The sequence below is a fragment of the Zea mays genome, chromosome 5 (genome assembly GCF_902167145.1).
Source record: "Zea mays cultivar B73 chromosome 5, Zm-B73-REFERENCE-NAM-5.0, whole genome shotgun sequence".
NCBI classification, from domain to species: Eukaryota; Viridiplantae; Streptophyta; class Magnoliopsida; order Poales; family Poaceae; genus Zea; species Zea mays.
The window spans coordinates 46,856,960-46,874,530 of NC_050100.1; the positions used below are offsets into that span (position 1 = coordinate 46,856,960).

At 50.3% G+C, this 17,571-nt stretch overlaps 1 protein-coding gene across 2 annotated transcripts; it reads left to right on the forward strand.

Moving 5' to 3' along the window:
- Positions 1–11,574: 11,574 nt before the first annotated feature.
- Positions 11,575–15,784, forward strand: LOC103626301 (D-xylose-proton symporter-like 2). 2 transcript variants are annotated; one of them, XM_008646691.4, is made up of 14 exons: positions 11,575–11,880; positions 12,035–12,180; positions 12,611–12,689; positions 12,803–12,862; positions 12,965–13,031; positions 13,127–13,251; positions 13,386–13,487; positions 13,565–13,933; positions 14,055–14,102; positions 14,361–14,423; positions 14,666–14,746; positions 14,846–14,944; positions 15,156–15,293; positions 15,429–15,784. In XM_008646691.4, exons 1-14 carry the CDS (start codon positions 11,833–11,835, stop codon positions 15,555–15,557), a joined length of 1,554 nt encoding a protein of 517 aa, XP_008644913.1. In that variant the 5' UTR covers positions 11,575–11,832; the 3' UTR covers positions 15,558–15,784. The 2 variants fall into 2 exon arrangements, with proteins under 2 accessions (XP_008644913.1, XP_008644912.1); XM_008646690.4 differs by having other exon boundaries at positions 11,576–11,880; positions 12,032–12,180.
- The last annotated feature ends 1,787 nt before the right edge of the window (positions 15,785–17,571 follow it).

Here is a 17,571-nt window from a genome sequence, read left to right on the forward strand (position 1 = left end):
CAGACTGCACCGTCGTCTCAGGTACGAGGGTGACGCCCAGCAAGTCCTTGGCGAGCGTGCTGGCGTCGTCCGTTCGCTTGGAGTTGGCGTGTTGCGGGGAAACGACACTCGTCTTCATCTCAGACGCGAGGTCGACGCCCGACGTGTCCCCCGTTGGGGCGCCGGCACCGTCGACTCGCTCGACAGCCGACGAGGTGCCGCCTCCTGCTTGGCCTTGGTTGCCCCGCCTCCTCCTCCGTCGGCGGGGGAGGCGACGGGACAAACCCGAATGTTGTTCTTCCACCGCGTGGGGAAGACGTCATTGATTCCGCCGCCGGCGGGCGGGTTGTCGGCCGCCATTGTCGCTGTCGCGCGGCGGAGGAAGGAGTATCATGTCGTAGCTGCCGTCGAGGGACATGAACTCAAGACTCCCGAAACGGAGCACCGTCCCGGGCTAGAAAGGTTGCTGGAGACTACCCATCTAGAGCTTGATGGGAAGTTGTTCGTCAACACGCAGCAGGCCCCTACCTGGCGCGCCAACTGTCGGCGTTTCGACCCCGGGGGGTCCCTAGACCGACGAGTAAATTGTCGCCGCGTGTCCCAGCCCAGATGGGTCGGCGCGAGACGGAGCACGAAGGGGGGCAAGAAGGGAGACAGGCGTAAAGGGGAACCCGCGGCCTTCGTGTTGTCCTGCGCCTAGGTCGGGTGCGCTTGCAGTAGGGGGTTACAAGCATCCGCGTGGGAGGGAGCGAGAGGCTTACGCGCGCCGTCCCGTTCTCCCGCGCGGTCAACCTTCCCGTAAGAGAGCCCTGGACCTTCCTTTTATAGGCGTAAGGAGAGGGCCCAGGTGCACAATAGGAGATGTAGCAGTGTGCTAGCGTGTCTAGCAGAGAGGAGCTAGTGCCCTAAGTACATGCCGTCGTGGCAGCCGGAGAGGTTTTGGCACCCTGTTCATGTGATGTCGTGGCCGTCGGAGGAGCGCTGGAGCCTTGTGGAAGGACAGCTGTCGGGGCTGTCGAGTCCTTGCTGACGTCTCCTTGCTTCTGTAAGGGGCTGAGAGCTGCCCTCGTCATGGAGCACGCGGGGCGCCATCATTATTTGTTTACCAGGGCGAGCCAGATGGGATGTCGGTCTTGCCCCCCGTAGCCTGAGCTAGCTAGGGGTAGGGTAATGATGGCCCCCTCTGTGATGTGGTCGGTCCGAGCCTTGGGTCGGGCGAGGCGGTGGCTCCTCCGAGGTCGAGGTCGAGTCTGTCTTCCGAGGTCGAGGTCGAGTCCGAGCCCCGGGTCGGGCGAGGCGGAGACCATTGTCTGAGGCCAAGGCTGAGTCCGAGCCCTGGGATCGGGCGAGGCGGAGTTCATCGTCCGAGGCCGAGACGGGGGCCGAGCCCTGGGGTCGGGCGAGGTGGAGCTTCCTATGGCGCCCGAAGCCGGACTTGGCTGCTGTCAGCCTCACTCTGTCGAGCGGCACAGCAGTCGGAGCGACGCAGGCGGTGCTGTCCTCTTGTCAGGCCGGTCAGTTGAGCGGCGAAGTGACTGCGGTCACTTCGGCTCTGTCGACTGAGGGGCGCGCGTCAGGATAAGGTGTCAGGCCATCCTTGCATTAAATGCTTCTGCGATACGGTCGGTTGGTGTGGCGATCTGGCCAAGGTTGCTTCTTGGCGAAGACTGGGCCTCGGGCGAGCCGAAGGTGTGTCCGTTGCTTGAGGGGGCCCTCGGGCGAGACGTGAATCCTCCGGGGTCGGCTGCCCTTCCCCGAGGCTGGGCTCGGGCAAGGCGAGATCGTGTCCCTTGAGTGGACCGAGCCTTGACTTAATCGCACCCATCAGGCCTTTGCAGCTTTGTGCTGATGTTGGTTACCAGCTAAGATTAGGAGTCTTGGGGGTACCCCTAATTATGGTCCCCGACAGCGGCCGGGTGCGAAGTCATGTCACTCCTCGACTGCTTCTCCGGCTACCATCAAATATACATGAAGGAGGAGGACAAGGCCAGCACCAGCTTCATCACACCCTTCGGCACATATTGCTTCATCAGAATGCCGGAGGGACTCAAGAACGCCGGGTCCACTTTCTCTCGGCTCACCAAAACGGTGCTCGAGGGGCAAGTCGGCAGAAATATATTCACGTATGTGGACGACATTGTCGTCGCCAGCAGAAGCAAGGAGGACCATCTTGCTGACCTCGTCGAAACGTTTGCGAACATGCGGGACGCACGACTTCGCCTAAACCCCGAAAAGTGCGTCTTCGGCGTTCGCTAGGGGAAAATATTGGGCTACCTGGTGTCACACCGCGGAATCGAGGCCAACCCAACCAAAATTCAGGCCATCATCAACATGACGCCCCCACAGTCAGCCAGAGACGTCCAACGCCTGACAGGCAGATTGGCCGCCCTCAACAGATTCATCTCCAAATCCGCAGAGCGAAGTCTCCCCTTCCTCAAAACTCTCCGCGGCGCAAAAGTCTTCGCTTGGGGACCAGAGCAGGCGGCGGCCTTCGCCTCATTGAAATAGTACCTGTCGGAATTGGCGGTTCTTACAAGCCCCGACTCTTCGCTACCCCTGTTGCTCTATGTTGCGGCTTCGCCACATGCGGTCAGCGCGGCACTGGTTCAAGAGCAGACAGTAGAGGGCATGATCAGGCAATGTCCAGTTTATTACGTCTCCGAAGTGCTCACACCATCAAAATGTAATATGACGGAACTGGAAAAGATTGCCTATGCAGTTGTTATGGCTTCGCGCAAATTGCGCCACTATTTTGAAGCATTCAAGGTTCGGGTCACCTCAGATAGGGGACTTGGCGAATTGTTCAGAAACCCGGAGGCATCGGTCCGGATTGCCAAATGGGCGGCCGAACTCTCCGGCTACCACATCACATTCGAGCCCATGACAGCCATCAAGTCACAAGTTCTGGCAGACTTCGTCGTCGACTGGACTGGGCCAATAACACAGCCAGACCCGTCCACAGAGAAGGTTTGGACAATCCATTGCGACGGCGCATGGTGCCACGCGGGGGCAGGCGCTACTGTAGTCATTACCTCACCCACCGGGGTCAAGCACAGATACGCGGCACGCCTCAGCTTTGCTCTGGAATCTGACAGATGCACTAACAACATAGCAGAATACGAAGCTGTCATCCTCGGCCTCCGCAAGCTAAGGGCCCTTGGTGTCACTACCTGCATTATCAGAACAGACTCCAAGGTAGTCGCCGGCCAAGTTGAGAAAGACTACGCAGCGAAGGACCCCGCACTTATGCAATACCTCGCGGCTATCCGTAGTCTCGAGAGACAATTCAAAGGTTTCACCTTGCAGCATGTGGACCGGGCCAAGAATGAGGAGGTCGACGCATTGGCCAAGGCTGCCGCCAGAGGCGAGTCCCTGCCCTCCGACGTGTTCTACCATGTTATCGGCACGCCAGCCGTCCGCAGCCCCGAAGGGCTCCAAATAACCAATGACAGCGAGGGCCACCGCATAGTCAACCTTATTATGACCGAAGACTGACGGGCACCAATAACCCTGTTTCTACAGGGGTACTACCATCCAACCGACATCAATGAGGCCAAGCGCCTCAAACATCGAAGCCGGGACTTCGCACTAATTGAAGGCCAGCTTTACAAGAAGGGGGTCAGTCAACCCATGCTCAAATGTGTCACCGAGACCGAAGGCGTCCAAATCCTGCGTGAAGTCAACAGCGGGACTTGCGACTCTCACGCAGGGCCAAGGGCCCTAGCCGCAAAGGTGATCCGTCAAGGTTTCTACTGGCCCGCAATGATCTGCGCCGCAAATCGGGTCACAAGGTCCTGCGAAGCCTGCCAGAAGTTTTCTCCCCGATCAGGAAGCCCTTCGCAATTCACAAAACTAATCGCCCACACATGGCCTCTTCAGCGCTGGGGCCTGGACATTGTCGGGCCCCTGCCCATGGCTCAGGGGAACCTCAAATTCACCTTCGTCGCTGTCGAGTATTTTACCAAATGGATCGAGGCGAGGGCTGTATCCACAATAACATCAAAGACTGCACAGAAATTCTTCTGGCAAAACATTGTTTGCCGCTTCGGAGTCCCGTCCGAACTCACAGTTGACAACGGCAAGCAATTTGACAGCCAAGACTTCAAGGATTTCTGCTTCTCCATTGGCACCAAGCTTGCCTTCGCCTCAGTATACCACCCGCAGTCCAACGGAGTTGTGGAACGTGCAAATGGCAAAATTTTCACAGCTGTCAAGAAGATGCTCCTCGACGAGAAAAAGGGCAAGTGGGCCGATTTGTTACCTGAAGCGGTCTGGGCATTAAACATGACTGAGTGCAGGGCGACTGGGTTCACCCCTTTCCGCCTTCTATATGGATCGGAGGCCATGACCCCGCAAGAAATAAAACAGGGGTCCCCACGGACAGTCCCGTCAGCTATCCCCGACGTGGACGAGCCCACTTCAAAGGACCTGATCGATGGAGACCGGGTCTTCGCACTACAGGCTCTAAACAAATACCAGGCCCAAACAAAAGCATGCGTGACCACGCAGTCATCCCGAGGGAATTCGCGAAGGAGACCTCGTACTCGTCCGAACCGCTCGGACAGAGTCCTGGGGCAAACTGGAGCCCAAGTAGGAGGGCCCTTTCATCGTCAAGACGAAGGCGTCCCCCAGCGCATACAGGCTCGCGACGCCATCCGGCGAAGAATTGGAGCATTCCTGGAACATTGATAATCTCCACAAATTTTTTGTATGACTGCTCAGGGCCCGCTCGCCCTTGTAATTCACACAATAATTTTATTCTGGCCCGCACTCTTTTCCTCCCGGGGGGTGAGGTTTTTAATGAGGCGGAGCCATGTAATATACAAGCGAAAAATCCCCTGCAAAAATCTACGTCGAAAAAAGACCGTGTCGACGGTCTTCGACATTCGACCAATATAAAGTCACCGCGAGGGGCAGCGCTAGCTACCCTCGCGTGCGACACTCCGCGCAAAAGTCGCCTAAGGGTGCAGCCTGATTAGCACAACAAGTGCGCAAAATCGAAGTCTTCTTCAAAAGACCATCCATGCAAAAGTCGCCTAAGGGTGCAGCCGGACTAGCACAACAAGCGCACAAAATCGAAGTCTTCTTCAAAAAGACTATCCGTGCAAAAGTCGCCTAAGGGTGTAGCCGGACTAGCACAACAAGTGCGCAAAATCGAAGTCTTCCTAAAAAGACTATCCGTGCAAAAGTCGCCTAAGGGTGCAGCCGGACTAGCTCAACAAGCACGCCAAAACGCAAAGCGTTACATCCGTGCAAAAGTCTACACCAAGAAACTGTCCGCGCACAGACCAACTACAAGGCGCAGCCGGACCAACGTATGAAATGTGATAGACCAAGCGCACAATGCCCCCATGGACATAGCCAGACACGCGAAGGCGTACAGCCTCATTATACAAACCATAGTTACACACGTACAGCGAGGGCATCACACCTTACATTGGTTCAGCCTTCGGAATGATTCCCATCTCCCTATAGTTAAATAGCATTATCCTAAGCTCCTCACCCTCAAAAAGACTTCGCAACTCCCCCTCACCTACACTCGCCCCAACCGGCGAGGACATCAATTCCCGCTTGCCAGCCCTGCCCACACGAAGCCGACCGCCTTCCACCTAACTCACCCTACGCTTCGCCACCGCCCTTCGCCGCCTGCGCCTAGCACTCGGACCAGGCAAAACTTCAGCATCCGTAACACGCGGAGAAGCCTCCGCCGCAGCCACATCCAAAGCCGCAAAGTAATCCAAGTCCTCATCCGAAGACTCTTCCGTCCACTCAACCGAACTCCCAGAGTCACCAAAATCAGAAAACTTAGAAGCAGACTCATCCGATTCATTCCCAGCATCCACGGTCGAAGCCGCCACAAAATTAGCAGTAGCGGTTGCGTGCGCGGGCCCAAAATCTTGAACCTGCGTAGCAACCAAGGTTCAGCAACATAGACAAAATTCTGTAACTACCCACACCCACTAAGCCACCTGCGAAGACCCAGCCATCGTGGGATCCTCCACTGCTGGCTCCGTCGCCGTCTTCGGGGAATCCTCAGCCCTCGGCACAGCGGTTGGTGACGAGCCACCACCGGACATAGTAGCCGCAGGGGCAGCGAGGGAGCCTTCGCCAGTTTCCGGGGGCGGCGCCGGGTCGACCTCGGCCTCGGCCGCCACCGGGTTCGCCTCTGCTTCGGGCCGCGCGCTGTTCAAAGGTCCGAAGTCCTCCACGTTCTCGGCACGCGCCGCCTACAACACAGCACACCGATTCAGCAAGCCCACGTATAACCCACATTCAACAACACTAAACAAAAGATAAACATTACCTGATCCCTCGCCCGGTCGGACCGCTCCCTAACCACCTCCCGACCGTGGGGGCCCCACATCCGGTCAAAGAGGGCTCCCGCGGAGTCCTTCACCACAGGGTCCTCGACCTTGTAAATCTCGCGCTCGAAATCTTCATCAGATCGGTCGAAGACCTCATAGTGACTGCACCCTTCGCGGGACAACGCGTTCATCGCCCCTTCGCAGGTGACGAGGGAGGCAAAGGACATAAATCCCTCCACAATGGTCGGGAGCGCCAACAATTCCTCTTGCAGCCACTCGAGGCAGCGAAGGCCTGACTCTCGGTCGGGCACTTCGAAGTCAGCAGTCCGCGCGCCCAGCTCGCGGTATGAGTCCGTGAGCTGTTTGCGTGTCCGCTCAACTTCCAAGAGCGTAGAAGCCTCAGCCCTCTCCATGCGGGCCTGCAGAGCGTTGAACCGCGCCTCCCATTCCTCGGCGAGCTGGCTGGCGAGACTACCCTCCATCCGCGCCAAATTGGCCTCCGCATGCGCCGACTGCGCCTTGGCGAGGGCCTGATTAGCCTCCCTCCTCTCCTCCACCAGCTGGCACCGGAGGTCAGTCCTCTCGCCCTCCAGGGCGGCCACCTTCTCCACCAGCTTGCGACACTTGCTATCAGCGGCCGACTTTTCCCGGACGGCGTCATCATGCTGCGCCCGAAGTCTCTCGACTTCGGCAGACACAACTGTCGTAAGGGCCCCCGACGCCACGCGGTCAGCGAAGTCAGCCGCCTAAAAGACACACATAAGACCACAATCCCCATGAAAGCGGTAAACACCGAAGTCTAGCTCAACTTACCTGACTCAGCCGCTGCGACGCCTCCCTCAGCCGGCTGGACATAGTGCCCGCTTCGTCCTTGGCAGTGAGCGCCGAAATCTCACCGCCAGCGCTGAGAGCGCTACCCTCCACCCCAGGCACCGTGGCAGACACCGTGGTCGCCACCGCAGGTGGAACAACAACAAGTTGCCCCTCGCCCGATCCTGCAACGTATCAACAGTCAAAAAAAACTCGGGCCAATGACTTACCAACGAGATAATCGTCCACGCTAATATTGGTGCCGAAATCGGCAACGCGTTTCCCCGGCGAAGGTAATTCTCGGACCTTCGCGGCTCCGGCCGAGGCAGACTTGGTTCCGCCGGCGCTGGCCGCCTTCACGACCTCCGGCACCTTGCTGGACCCAGGGGCAGCCGACTTCGCCACCAACGTCGGCTGCCTACCGCTGGGAGCGGCAGCCTTCGCAGTCCCCCGCGCCCTCTTCGGCCTAGCCTCGGGCAGCCTGATGACCGCCCGACGCTTCTGCGCAGCTTCCTGACGATCCTTGTCCATCACTGCCGACACAACAGCAGCAATATTCCGTCCATAAGGAAACACTCTCAAGTCACGAACCATGCGAGATGTAAAAAAGTCTTCGCCGGCCGCGCGGGGGATAGGAACGTTCTTAGGCCACCAACCCCCGGTAACCTTCAGCATCCGCGCCGAAGACTCCCGGAGCTCGGGCGAAGACATCCTTCCCCCGGGGGCCGCGCATGTCCCCATCAACTCCATAGCAAAACTATTAGAGACCCCCAGTCCTCCCATCGCAGTACCTAGCTTCCTCTTCTTAGTGGATGGGGCGGCCGCCGGCGCGCGGTCGTCTTCAGTTTCAGCCGCCGGTTTCTTCCCGCGGCGATCGACAACGTCTTGCCCGGGATAACCGCCATACGGCAGATGGTTGAACTCGAAGACCCTATTCAAGCGATCGTTGGATCCGCGTATATCCCAACTACACTGGGCCTCCGTCTTTGGCACGTAGCGACCAACAATCCGCACCGCCCCATCCTCCGCCTCACGCACGAATGCAGCGGGATCCTGGCCATGCAAATCCAGTGCGAAGGCAGGACTCCGCACTAGCATCCCACCGCGGGAAGGCATCTGGCGAGGGCATACTTCGCCCACCGCCCAGCCACGCGCCAAGGGCCATATCCCATACCCGACAAACTCTTCAACCAGATCGCGTCCGCTGCTCATGCGGGCCACACACCGAAGGGCCTCTTCATTTTCATCCTCCTCCGCTACCTCAAACTGCGGGTACGCTGAGTAATAATGCGAACACATCTCGGCCACTGGCAGCCCCGGATGGTCTTCGACTGTGCCTTCGGCAACATAGAACCAAAATTCCCACCAGTTGCCCCATTTATTGCGGGCCCAGGGAACCAACTCAACGACTTCCATCGAAGTCTTGCCGGTCTTCGGCGTAAATGTACAAGATCCAAATTGAGCAATCTTATTTTCGATTCTCCTTTTCTGCCAATGCAGACAATAATACTTCGCGAAGACTTCGACCGATGGCTGCCCGCCGTACGAAGTCGTTGCCCAGACATATTTTGACAGGGCCACCACGGCATTCGGTGTCAGCTGGTGGACCTGGACATTGAATCTACGCAAAACTTCCCCCACAAATCGATGCGCGGGCAGACGAAGACCAGCGGCGAAAAAAGCCTCGAAGACGACCAACTCGCCTTCTGGCTCGGGGACCTCCTCTGTCCCCGGGACACTTGCCACCCCGCCGCCGAAATAACCAAGCTGTTGCATGTCCTGCACGCGAACCGAGGACATCCGCGACACGCCGAACTCCACTGTGTCGCTGGCGCGCAACTCCTCCGCCGCCACATTGCTCAGCGACTCCTCGGACGACGCGCCGGCCGACGGCTGCGTATCGGCAGCAGAAGAGGAAGAGGACGGCATCGCTACGTACCGTCGGCGGTGGCGGGCGGTCTGCTTCACACGGGCCAGATCTCCGACGAGCAAAAGCAAGGAGGGCAGACGAGCAGCGGACGGTTTGAGAAGGAAATTAGGGTTTTCGCGGAGCGCGGAAAGATAAGGTTCAAAACGCGCCGCCCCCCGCCCCCTTTATACACAGGGCGCGGCGCTTCGGGAAACCCGCATTTCAACAGTACGGCGTCAATCAACGGTCATGTCAAAAACCCCCGCGGAACAACTTCGAGCGAGGGCAGCGTCTCCACCATCTAGCGACGTCTTCGGCACCATATGACTTAGTCGAACTGGTCCCTCGGAGGGCAAATGTTGGGGCGAAGGCGAAGACGCCACCCTTCGCTCGATGCCTTCGCCAACCTCGCTGCACCAACGGAGGCAAGACGACTGGCAGATTTACCCTTCGTCCCACGCGTCGCCGGACGAAGACCTGCGACGAAGTCGTCGCATCCTGCGGCCTCGTCCAACATGGAGGCCCACGTGTGATCCGGCCCATTGTAACAGGCCCTGCGTGGCCGCTGCGCATTACGGGCCTAATTTGTAAAGGTCTCCCTGTAATTACAGTCTGTAACCCTGCTTTATGGGAATATTCCGGGGATAACCTAGGTGCCTGAGGGCACATGCGTCCTTAACACTGGACGCTGGGCACTCAGATACCTATAAATACCCCCGCACAGTGCCCTTGAGATGCTAGATTGACAGAGCTATTGCCATCTCGAGCAAAAACCCTGTTTACGTTGCTTCACTCCCCCGTTGGATCAACTTGCTCGGGAGAGCAAGTTCCAACAGTTTTACAATATATTAAGATTAAAGGACTCCAAAGACAAATTGATATGATATCTCAACGTAAGGAGTTAAAAGACCACCGGTGGCTATACCTACAAGTTCTAAGAAGAGGAAACTACTCCACGTGCTTGATGACAGCGAAGTAGTGTTTGAAGATGAGGAAGGCCCTATTACTCAAGCAGACTTATAAATATGGTTTGTTGATGATTGGGATAAAAGAACTCTTGTAAAAGTCTCGACCAATGGGTGCACCAAAGACTTTTTAATGGGTGGTCTTTCCACAAAGGACATGCTAGAGACGAAAGCCGATTTAATAGATGTTCTATGTGATTATATCATGGCAATCCAAGACGATACGACACTAGAGTAAGTGCTCATTGATTTATCTATTTTATATATACCAACTACTTAGATTATTGATATAGACTTTCATCCTGCTACATTACAGGATGACATGAGTACGAAGTTTCAACCCTTTTAAGATAGAAATATCTGTCAAAGACCTACAAAACATATTAATGATAAATCAAGATATGACACTAAGATGTTTTGACATGGCTGTTCGGCTGCTTGCCAATAAAGAGTCACGTAGACCGAAAGGAGAAATCATGAAGAATAGAAAGCATTATATGGACATGCGTTTCTGGGTAAGTTTGTTTCCAATCAATAATGTATTACGCATATAGTATCTACATCTAATCCTCATGTGAAAATGTATATATAATTATCCAGAGAATGGTTGGTTTTGGTAAACTTCTAAAGTATCATCAGGACCATACAACAGAAGAGTTAACCAAAACACTCGATTGTTGGCCATCAATGAATTATTATATCACAGGATGTAGATATGTAAGTATGTGTTCATTTCGAATGTATTTATAAAGGGCACTTCTTTGCAATCCTAATGACTGATATTTTGCAGGTTCTTATGCCATGGACATTCAACGGATGTTACGCCCTTTTCGTAATAGATCATGTTAAAAAGCACGTGACTTTTATCGACTTTACACTAACTCAAGATTTGTATAAGCACATCCATACAAAGAGGTTCGTGGAAGCGATTATCATGATCTCAGAAAAATATAAGATTGCCTACAACAAAAACGTTTTGGATGGGCAGATGATATTTTTAAGTGAGAATATACAATTCGGACTGATGTTCCAATTGATTAAGAGAGTATTCTCTTCGTACCAGCTTCTCAGCAGTTTAAATTTTTCTATGATAATAATTTAATATAACATAGTTGGCCAAACATTATTCTATTGGCTTAATACCAGCTACCTCATTTTACAAGCTATGACCATGTGGGGGAATGACAGATGGATGAAATTTGTTAGGGTGAGTGTAGTACATACGTTTCATGTTCAAACATACATTACGGTTACATAATACAAATTTGATATTTTGTTCTCTTATGTCTTTATGTGTTGGATAGATTCTTCGAAGGAACTTTGTGATTGATCTGTTAAGTTATGAGAACAATTCGTGCTGATATATTATCCCTGCAAACATACAACAACGACTTATCGATATTTCTAAAAAGGATTAGATTAGCGTATGATTGTCGACATTATAAATTCTAAATTGACTCTTTAGAAATAATTTATGTGATATTAATAATATTTATCATATGAATTTTGTATATTATAGAAATATTTATCGTCCCGTTTCAATATTTCGTACAGTTTTTTTACTTTCGTGGTAACTAATAAAAAATGACGAATGGACTTGGCGGACAGCCGCATTCTAGTATAGTGCAGACGTGCCCGGCTGCATCACCGATCTCTCTCCCTCCCTCGCTCGTCGCTTCCGCAGGGGCAGCCGCAGCACCGCAGCTACCTACCTACCCACACACGCGATTCACGCAAGCACACGCAGCCGCTCCTTCCGTCCTCAAACCACAGGCGGACCCTGACGAGACGTACAAGAACCTCCACCAGGCCATTGAGCCCTTGACCGTGTACGCAAACGAACACGAAGCCTAGCTCCTCCCCAATGGCCTCCCATCCTCCTCCTGCGGAGCCGTCTTCTAAGTCAAACAAGGTACGGATGGACGGGCATCCCCTCCCGACCTGGGCTCCAGCAACTAACTAGTTCGATTACCGCTTTCGTTCTGTTTTAGCTTCTTGAGCTTTTCATCTTCTTTCTACTCATTGATCCATGTCCCCGTCGTCCTCGATTGTGCTTGCGCCAGCAGGGGCAGAGCGAGCACGAGGAGATCCACGTCTCCTCGGGCGGCGTTCTGGCTTACACCGACGACGATGACTGCGAGAGCAGGCGCCCCTTGCTGCTCAGGACTCCCGCCTCCGCCGAGTGCTACTCCGTCTCCGCCGCCGTCTTCCCGTGAGTCTAATAAGCACCCCTCTCCACTCCAATACTCCATTCTTCTCTCATACTCTACTTACTACGGTACCTTTCACGAATCGTACCGTGCGCTCACCTCAGTCAGCATATACCCTAAATCTTGCTCTCAAAATTGTGCCTCATCTCCGATCTCTCCATGAAATGGATTACAGCTTCTTCTCAAGCCTCTCGCCCAAAAGTCTCTGCTCTGCCTTTTACTGCAGAAATTTCGTAGTCTCCGCTCCTTCCTGTCATGTCACCTAACAGATTAATGCTTGACAACAAACTTTCAGATTTTCAGGCAACAAGAATGCTTGTCATTCCTCCATAAAAAATCAACCTTTACTGCACACATGTACATATTCTTTTAATGAGACACACATGTACGGTTTACCTTACCGAAGTCTTGGCTCTGGTGAATCTGTTGCAGGTTTCTCTTTCCAGCTTTGGGAGGCCTTCTGTATGGCTATGACATTGGGGCAACATCCGGTGCAACCATATCGCTCAAGGTATCACATGAGCGCTAATCTTATTCCTGTTTGCTTCTAAAAATGCCGCATTAGACTTGCACATCAATTCGGTTAATATTGCTAATTTGACTGCCATCAAACCTATTTTGCAGTCGTCGACATTCAGTGGTACTACTTGGTACAATTTGTCATCTGTGCAAACGGGTCTTGTGGTAATGCTTTACTATGCATCAAAAACTATTTGAGCAAAGGTTGGGTTCATTAACTGGTGTCCCATTGCTGAATGATGTAATCACCCGCTATGCGTGATGCAGGTCAGTGGCTCACTGTATGGTGCTTTGATCGGCTCCGTCTTGGCATATACAATTGCAGATTTTTTAGGTCTTTCACCGCTCATCTTTTTCATGCTACTGCTGATCTATGGCGTAATTTAGTTTGGTCATCTCATTATTATTTATCCTAACTACCTTCTGCAGGACGACGTAAAGAGCTTATCCTTGCTTCTATCTCATATTTTATTGGAGCCTTTCTGACAGCAGTAGCACCCAATTTCACTATCATGGTGGTTGGCCGCTTTTTATATGGCATAGGAATTGGATTGGTAATAGAATCTCTAGTCATAGTTGACACTGCACATTGCCTAGCATATGACCACACACATTTCTTTATGAGGCCTTATATTTGTTTTGGGGGCAAAAACAAAGATATGATGCTTATGCAAGTTGCTTTAATCAGGCTATGCATGCTGCTCCAATGTATATTGCAGAGACTGCACCGAGCCAGATAAGAGGCATGCTCATTTCTCTAAAGGAGTTCTTTATTGTTCTTGGGATGCTTGTAAGTGTATACTGTTTTTTTTCTTTATCACCACTTCAGAAATCTTTTGGTATTCTTATTTATCTGTACTTTTGCAGCTTGGTTATATAGCAGGAAATCTCTATGTTGAAGTGGTTTCTGGTTGGCGTTACATGTATGCCTCCAGTACACCATTATGTCTCATAATGGGAGTTGGAATGTGCTGGTTACCCTCATCACCTAGGTGGCTCCTGTTATGTGCCATACAAGGGAAGGGGAATCTGCCAGAGACAAAAGAAAATGCAACCCGGTGCTTATGTCGGTTGCGGGGTCAAGCTTCACCTGATTTGGTCTCAGAGCAGATTGACTTGATTCTAGAGGAACTTTCATATATTGATCAAGAGAAGCAAGCTAGCTTCGGTGAGATCTTTCAAGGAAAATGTCTTAAAGCAATGATAATTGGATGTGGTTTGGTGTTCTTTCAGCAGGTATCTATTATACCTTTAATTTGGAATATATTGTTGTGCTTTTACTAACATAGGGTGTTCTTTTCTGAAAAATAAATATTATGGTATTTCATCTGATCATGGCTTATGTGTATATATGTAGGTCACTGGTCAACCTAGCGTTCTATACTATGCTGCTACAATTTTTCAGGTAGTGACATACTGTTGATTCCCTATATGGAGTTATCCAGTTCAAGCATGTTTGGGTATTATAGAAGCCCATTTGTGTTAGGACTTACTATGTTGATCTCCAATATAGGGTTCAGTGCCTCAAAACATTATCAATCTACTTTCAGGGTGGAAATAATTGTCAAACTTGTCTGGGCAACTTGCGATTAGTACTTTTTAGACCCCACATTATTCTCTTTAGTTCCTGTATCACTCATATCTATCATTGGTTTGCAAGCAGAGTGCTGGATTCTCTGGGGCATCTGATGCCACTCGTGTGTCAATTCTTCTTGGCTTACTGAAGGTACATGTGAATACTTTTTTTTGCATACGCTTTATTAAATTTAACCTGAGTATTTTACTACTCTAATATGATTTTTTACTCCCCTGCAAAGGCCTTTTGCAATGCAATCCATAGTTACATTACAGAATTACCTTTGAGAGGAAGCATATTGTTTTTATCTTGGTTCTAACTGTCTTCCTTTGCAAGGTTCCATGCATGCTTACTCACTACTCAGTGATGATGTTATGGTTTTTATACTGTAGCTAATCATGACCGGAGTAGCAGTCCTTGTGGTCGACAGACTTGGCAGGAGACCATTGCTTATTGGAGGTGTCAGTGGAATTGTAAGTCTGCCTCAAGTTGTTTAGCCTTTTAGCGGGTTACAAATGTCTTGATGGGTATTCCTATGGTTACTGATTACCTGTTGATTCTACATTGTGCAGACTGTTGCCTTATTTTTGCTGTCCTCCTACTACACTTTACTGAAAGATGCCTCCTATGTGGCTGTAATAGCGCTTCTACTATATGTTGGTTGTTATCAGGTACTTTCTTCCCCTTGTGCACAATAGCCATCTTACCTTGTTTGAGAACTCCAACGAGGATTACTGTGACTTCCGTCAGCTGGAGCAGTCCTATTTCTGAAATATGAGTAGAATGGATTGCTTTGCACCAAAGTTTTAGTAATTGGCTTCTGCTTCAAATCTGTGAGTTCATATGTGATAATCTGTCTGACAAAGAGAACTTTCTCCGCAGCTCTCATTTGGTCCTATTGGCTGGCTTATGATCTCAGAGGTTTTCCCGCTGAGGCTGCGAGGGCGTGGACTGGGCGTTGCTGTTCTTGTCAATTTTGCGTCCAACGCTCTGGTCACCTTTGCTTTCTCTCCACTGGAGGTACAAGCCTACCCTGTCCTTCCGTTTTTCTTGCAAAAGAGCGTCACTATGTATTCGTCTTATGTGCAATATATTACTGTATATGTGCAATCTGCTGCCTATTGATGATAAATATGTGTATGCATGGTTTCATAGGATTTGATTGGAACGGGAGCGCTCTTCTCTGGATTCGGGGTGATTGCAGTGGCATCTCTTGCATTCATATTCTGGATCGTCCCTGAGACAAAAGGACTCACCCTGGAAGAGATTGAAGCGAGTTTGTAGTTGACTGATCCAGACGTCACGTTCTTCCGTCCTAGTTTCACTGAACTGAAGGGACTTCTGGTATCCTTCTGTAGTTTGCTGCCGTAGTTAGCCTTCTATAAACGTTCTACAAGCTGTTGTAGCAATAATACTTCTTTCCTTCCGGGTATAAACCGAGATGGTCGGTTGCTGCAAAGTGTGTTCTTTACCGCAGTTCATCCGATTAGTCACAATTAATTTTCCTGATCGCCCCCTGCACTTAACTAGGCACCATGACTCAATCAGAGCGACGTTGATTATTCAACTAGTACTCGATATTTTCAAAATGGTTGCTAATGGAAAGAAAAGAAAGAAAATGATCTTCTCTCTAGATCATGATCAAGAAAAGATTACCAGGAGATTCTTAAACAATACATCAAATGTCTTTGTATTTTGTAAGAGTTGTTTGGTCCACTAGAGGTAAATGGCTTTAGATTGGAAGAATCCTGGATTTCTGATATCCCTCAAAGAATGTGTTTCTTACCGCTCCTTCCATTGAAAAGGAGATTAGGGAAGCCATTTTTGAGGTGGAGCACAATAAAGCGCCGGGTCCAGATAGGTTTCCTACTGAATTTTATCAGCATTTTTGGGACACAATTAAAGATCTTATGCTAATGTTTAGAGACCTATCTAATGGGGATCTGCCGTTTTTTAGTCTCAACTTTGGAGTCATAACTCACATTCCCAATGTTCAAGAGGCTAATGTGATTCAATAGTATATACCCATTTGTTTATTAAATGTTAGCTTTAAAATCTTCACCAAAGTTGCGACCATTAGACTCAATATTGTGGCTGATCATGTCATCAACCCATCTCAAACTGCTTTCATGAAAGGGCGTAACATTTTATAAGGTGTCCTTACTTACATGAAACAACACATGAGCTTCACAGGAAAAAGCAAAAATGGTGTTATCTTCAAAATTGATTTTGAGAAGGCATGTGACAAGGTAAATGGGCATTCTTATACTAGGCTCTTAGGATGAAAGGTTCTCGCCTAAATGGATTAAATGAGTGAAAACATTCATATCAGGACGAAGGGTAGCTGTTAATGTAAATGAACAAATCTGGCATTTTTTCCAAACAAAAAAGGCCTTCGACAGGGAGACCATCTCTCTCCTTTACTCTTCAACATTGTATCTGATATGTTGGCCAGTCTAATCAAAAGGGCTAAAGTTGATGGACAAATTGGTGGAATTGTCCCACGTCCAACTGATGACGGATTATCTATACTGCAATATCCTGATGATACAATAATTTTTCTGGAACATGATCTAGAGAAGGCTCGCAACATGAAGCTTTTGAGAAGCTATCTGGGTTCAAAATCAATTTTCATAAAAGCGAGTGATACTGTTTTGGTAATGCTCAGGATGCCCTAGACCAGTACATGGAAATTTTTGGCTGTAAGGCTGGAGAATTTCCATTCAACTATCTAGGCATTCCAATTCATTTTAAAAAACTAAGAAATGTGGTCTAGAGAAAAGTTGAGGAACATTTTGAGAAACGCCTTAGCGCCTAAAAAGCCAAACATCTTTCCATAGGGGGCGTTTGACATTGATTAACTTAGTGCTCAGTAGCTTGCCAATGTATATGATGTCTTTCTTTAGCATTCCTAAGGGAATCTTGAAAAATCTGGATTATTTTCGATCTCGATTCTTCGGGCAAGGGGATGAACATAAGAAAAAAAATATCATCTTGCTAAGTGGAGTATACTCAGTCAACCTAAGAACCAAGGTGGTCTTCAAGATTTAGATACTAAGAATATTGCGCTACTTAGAAGTGGCTTTTCGAACTTCTTACCTTAGACGAGACTTGGCAACAATTGATTCATAACAAATACCAAGGATCTACCCCTCTACCCCAAGTTGAATGGAAATCGGGAGACTTGCATTTTTGGGCTAGATTATTGAAGGCCAAACAAGATTTCCTTCAGTCTGGTTCTTTCAACGTTAAGGATGGATCATAGGTACGGTTTTGGGAAGATATTTGGTTGGGCTCA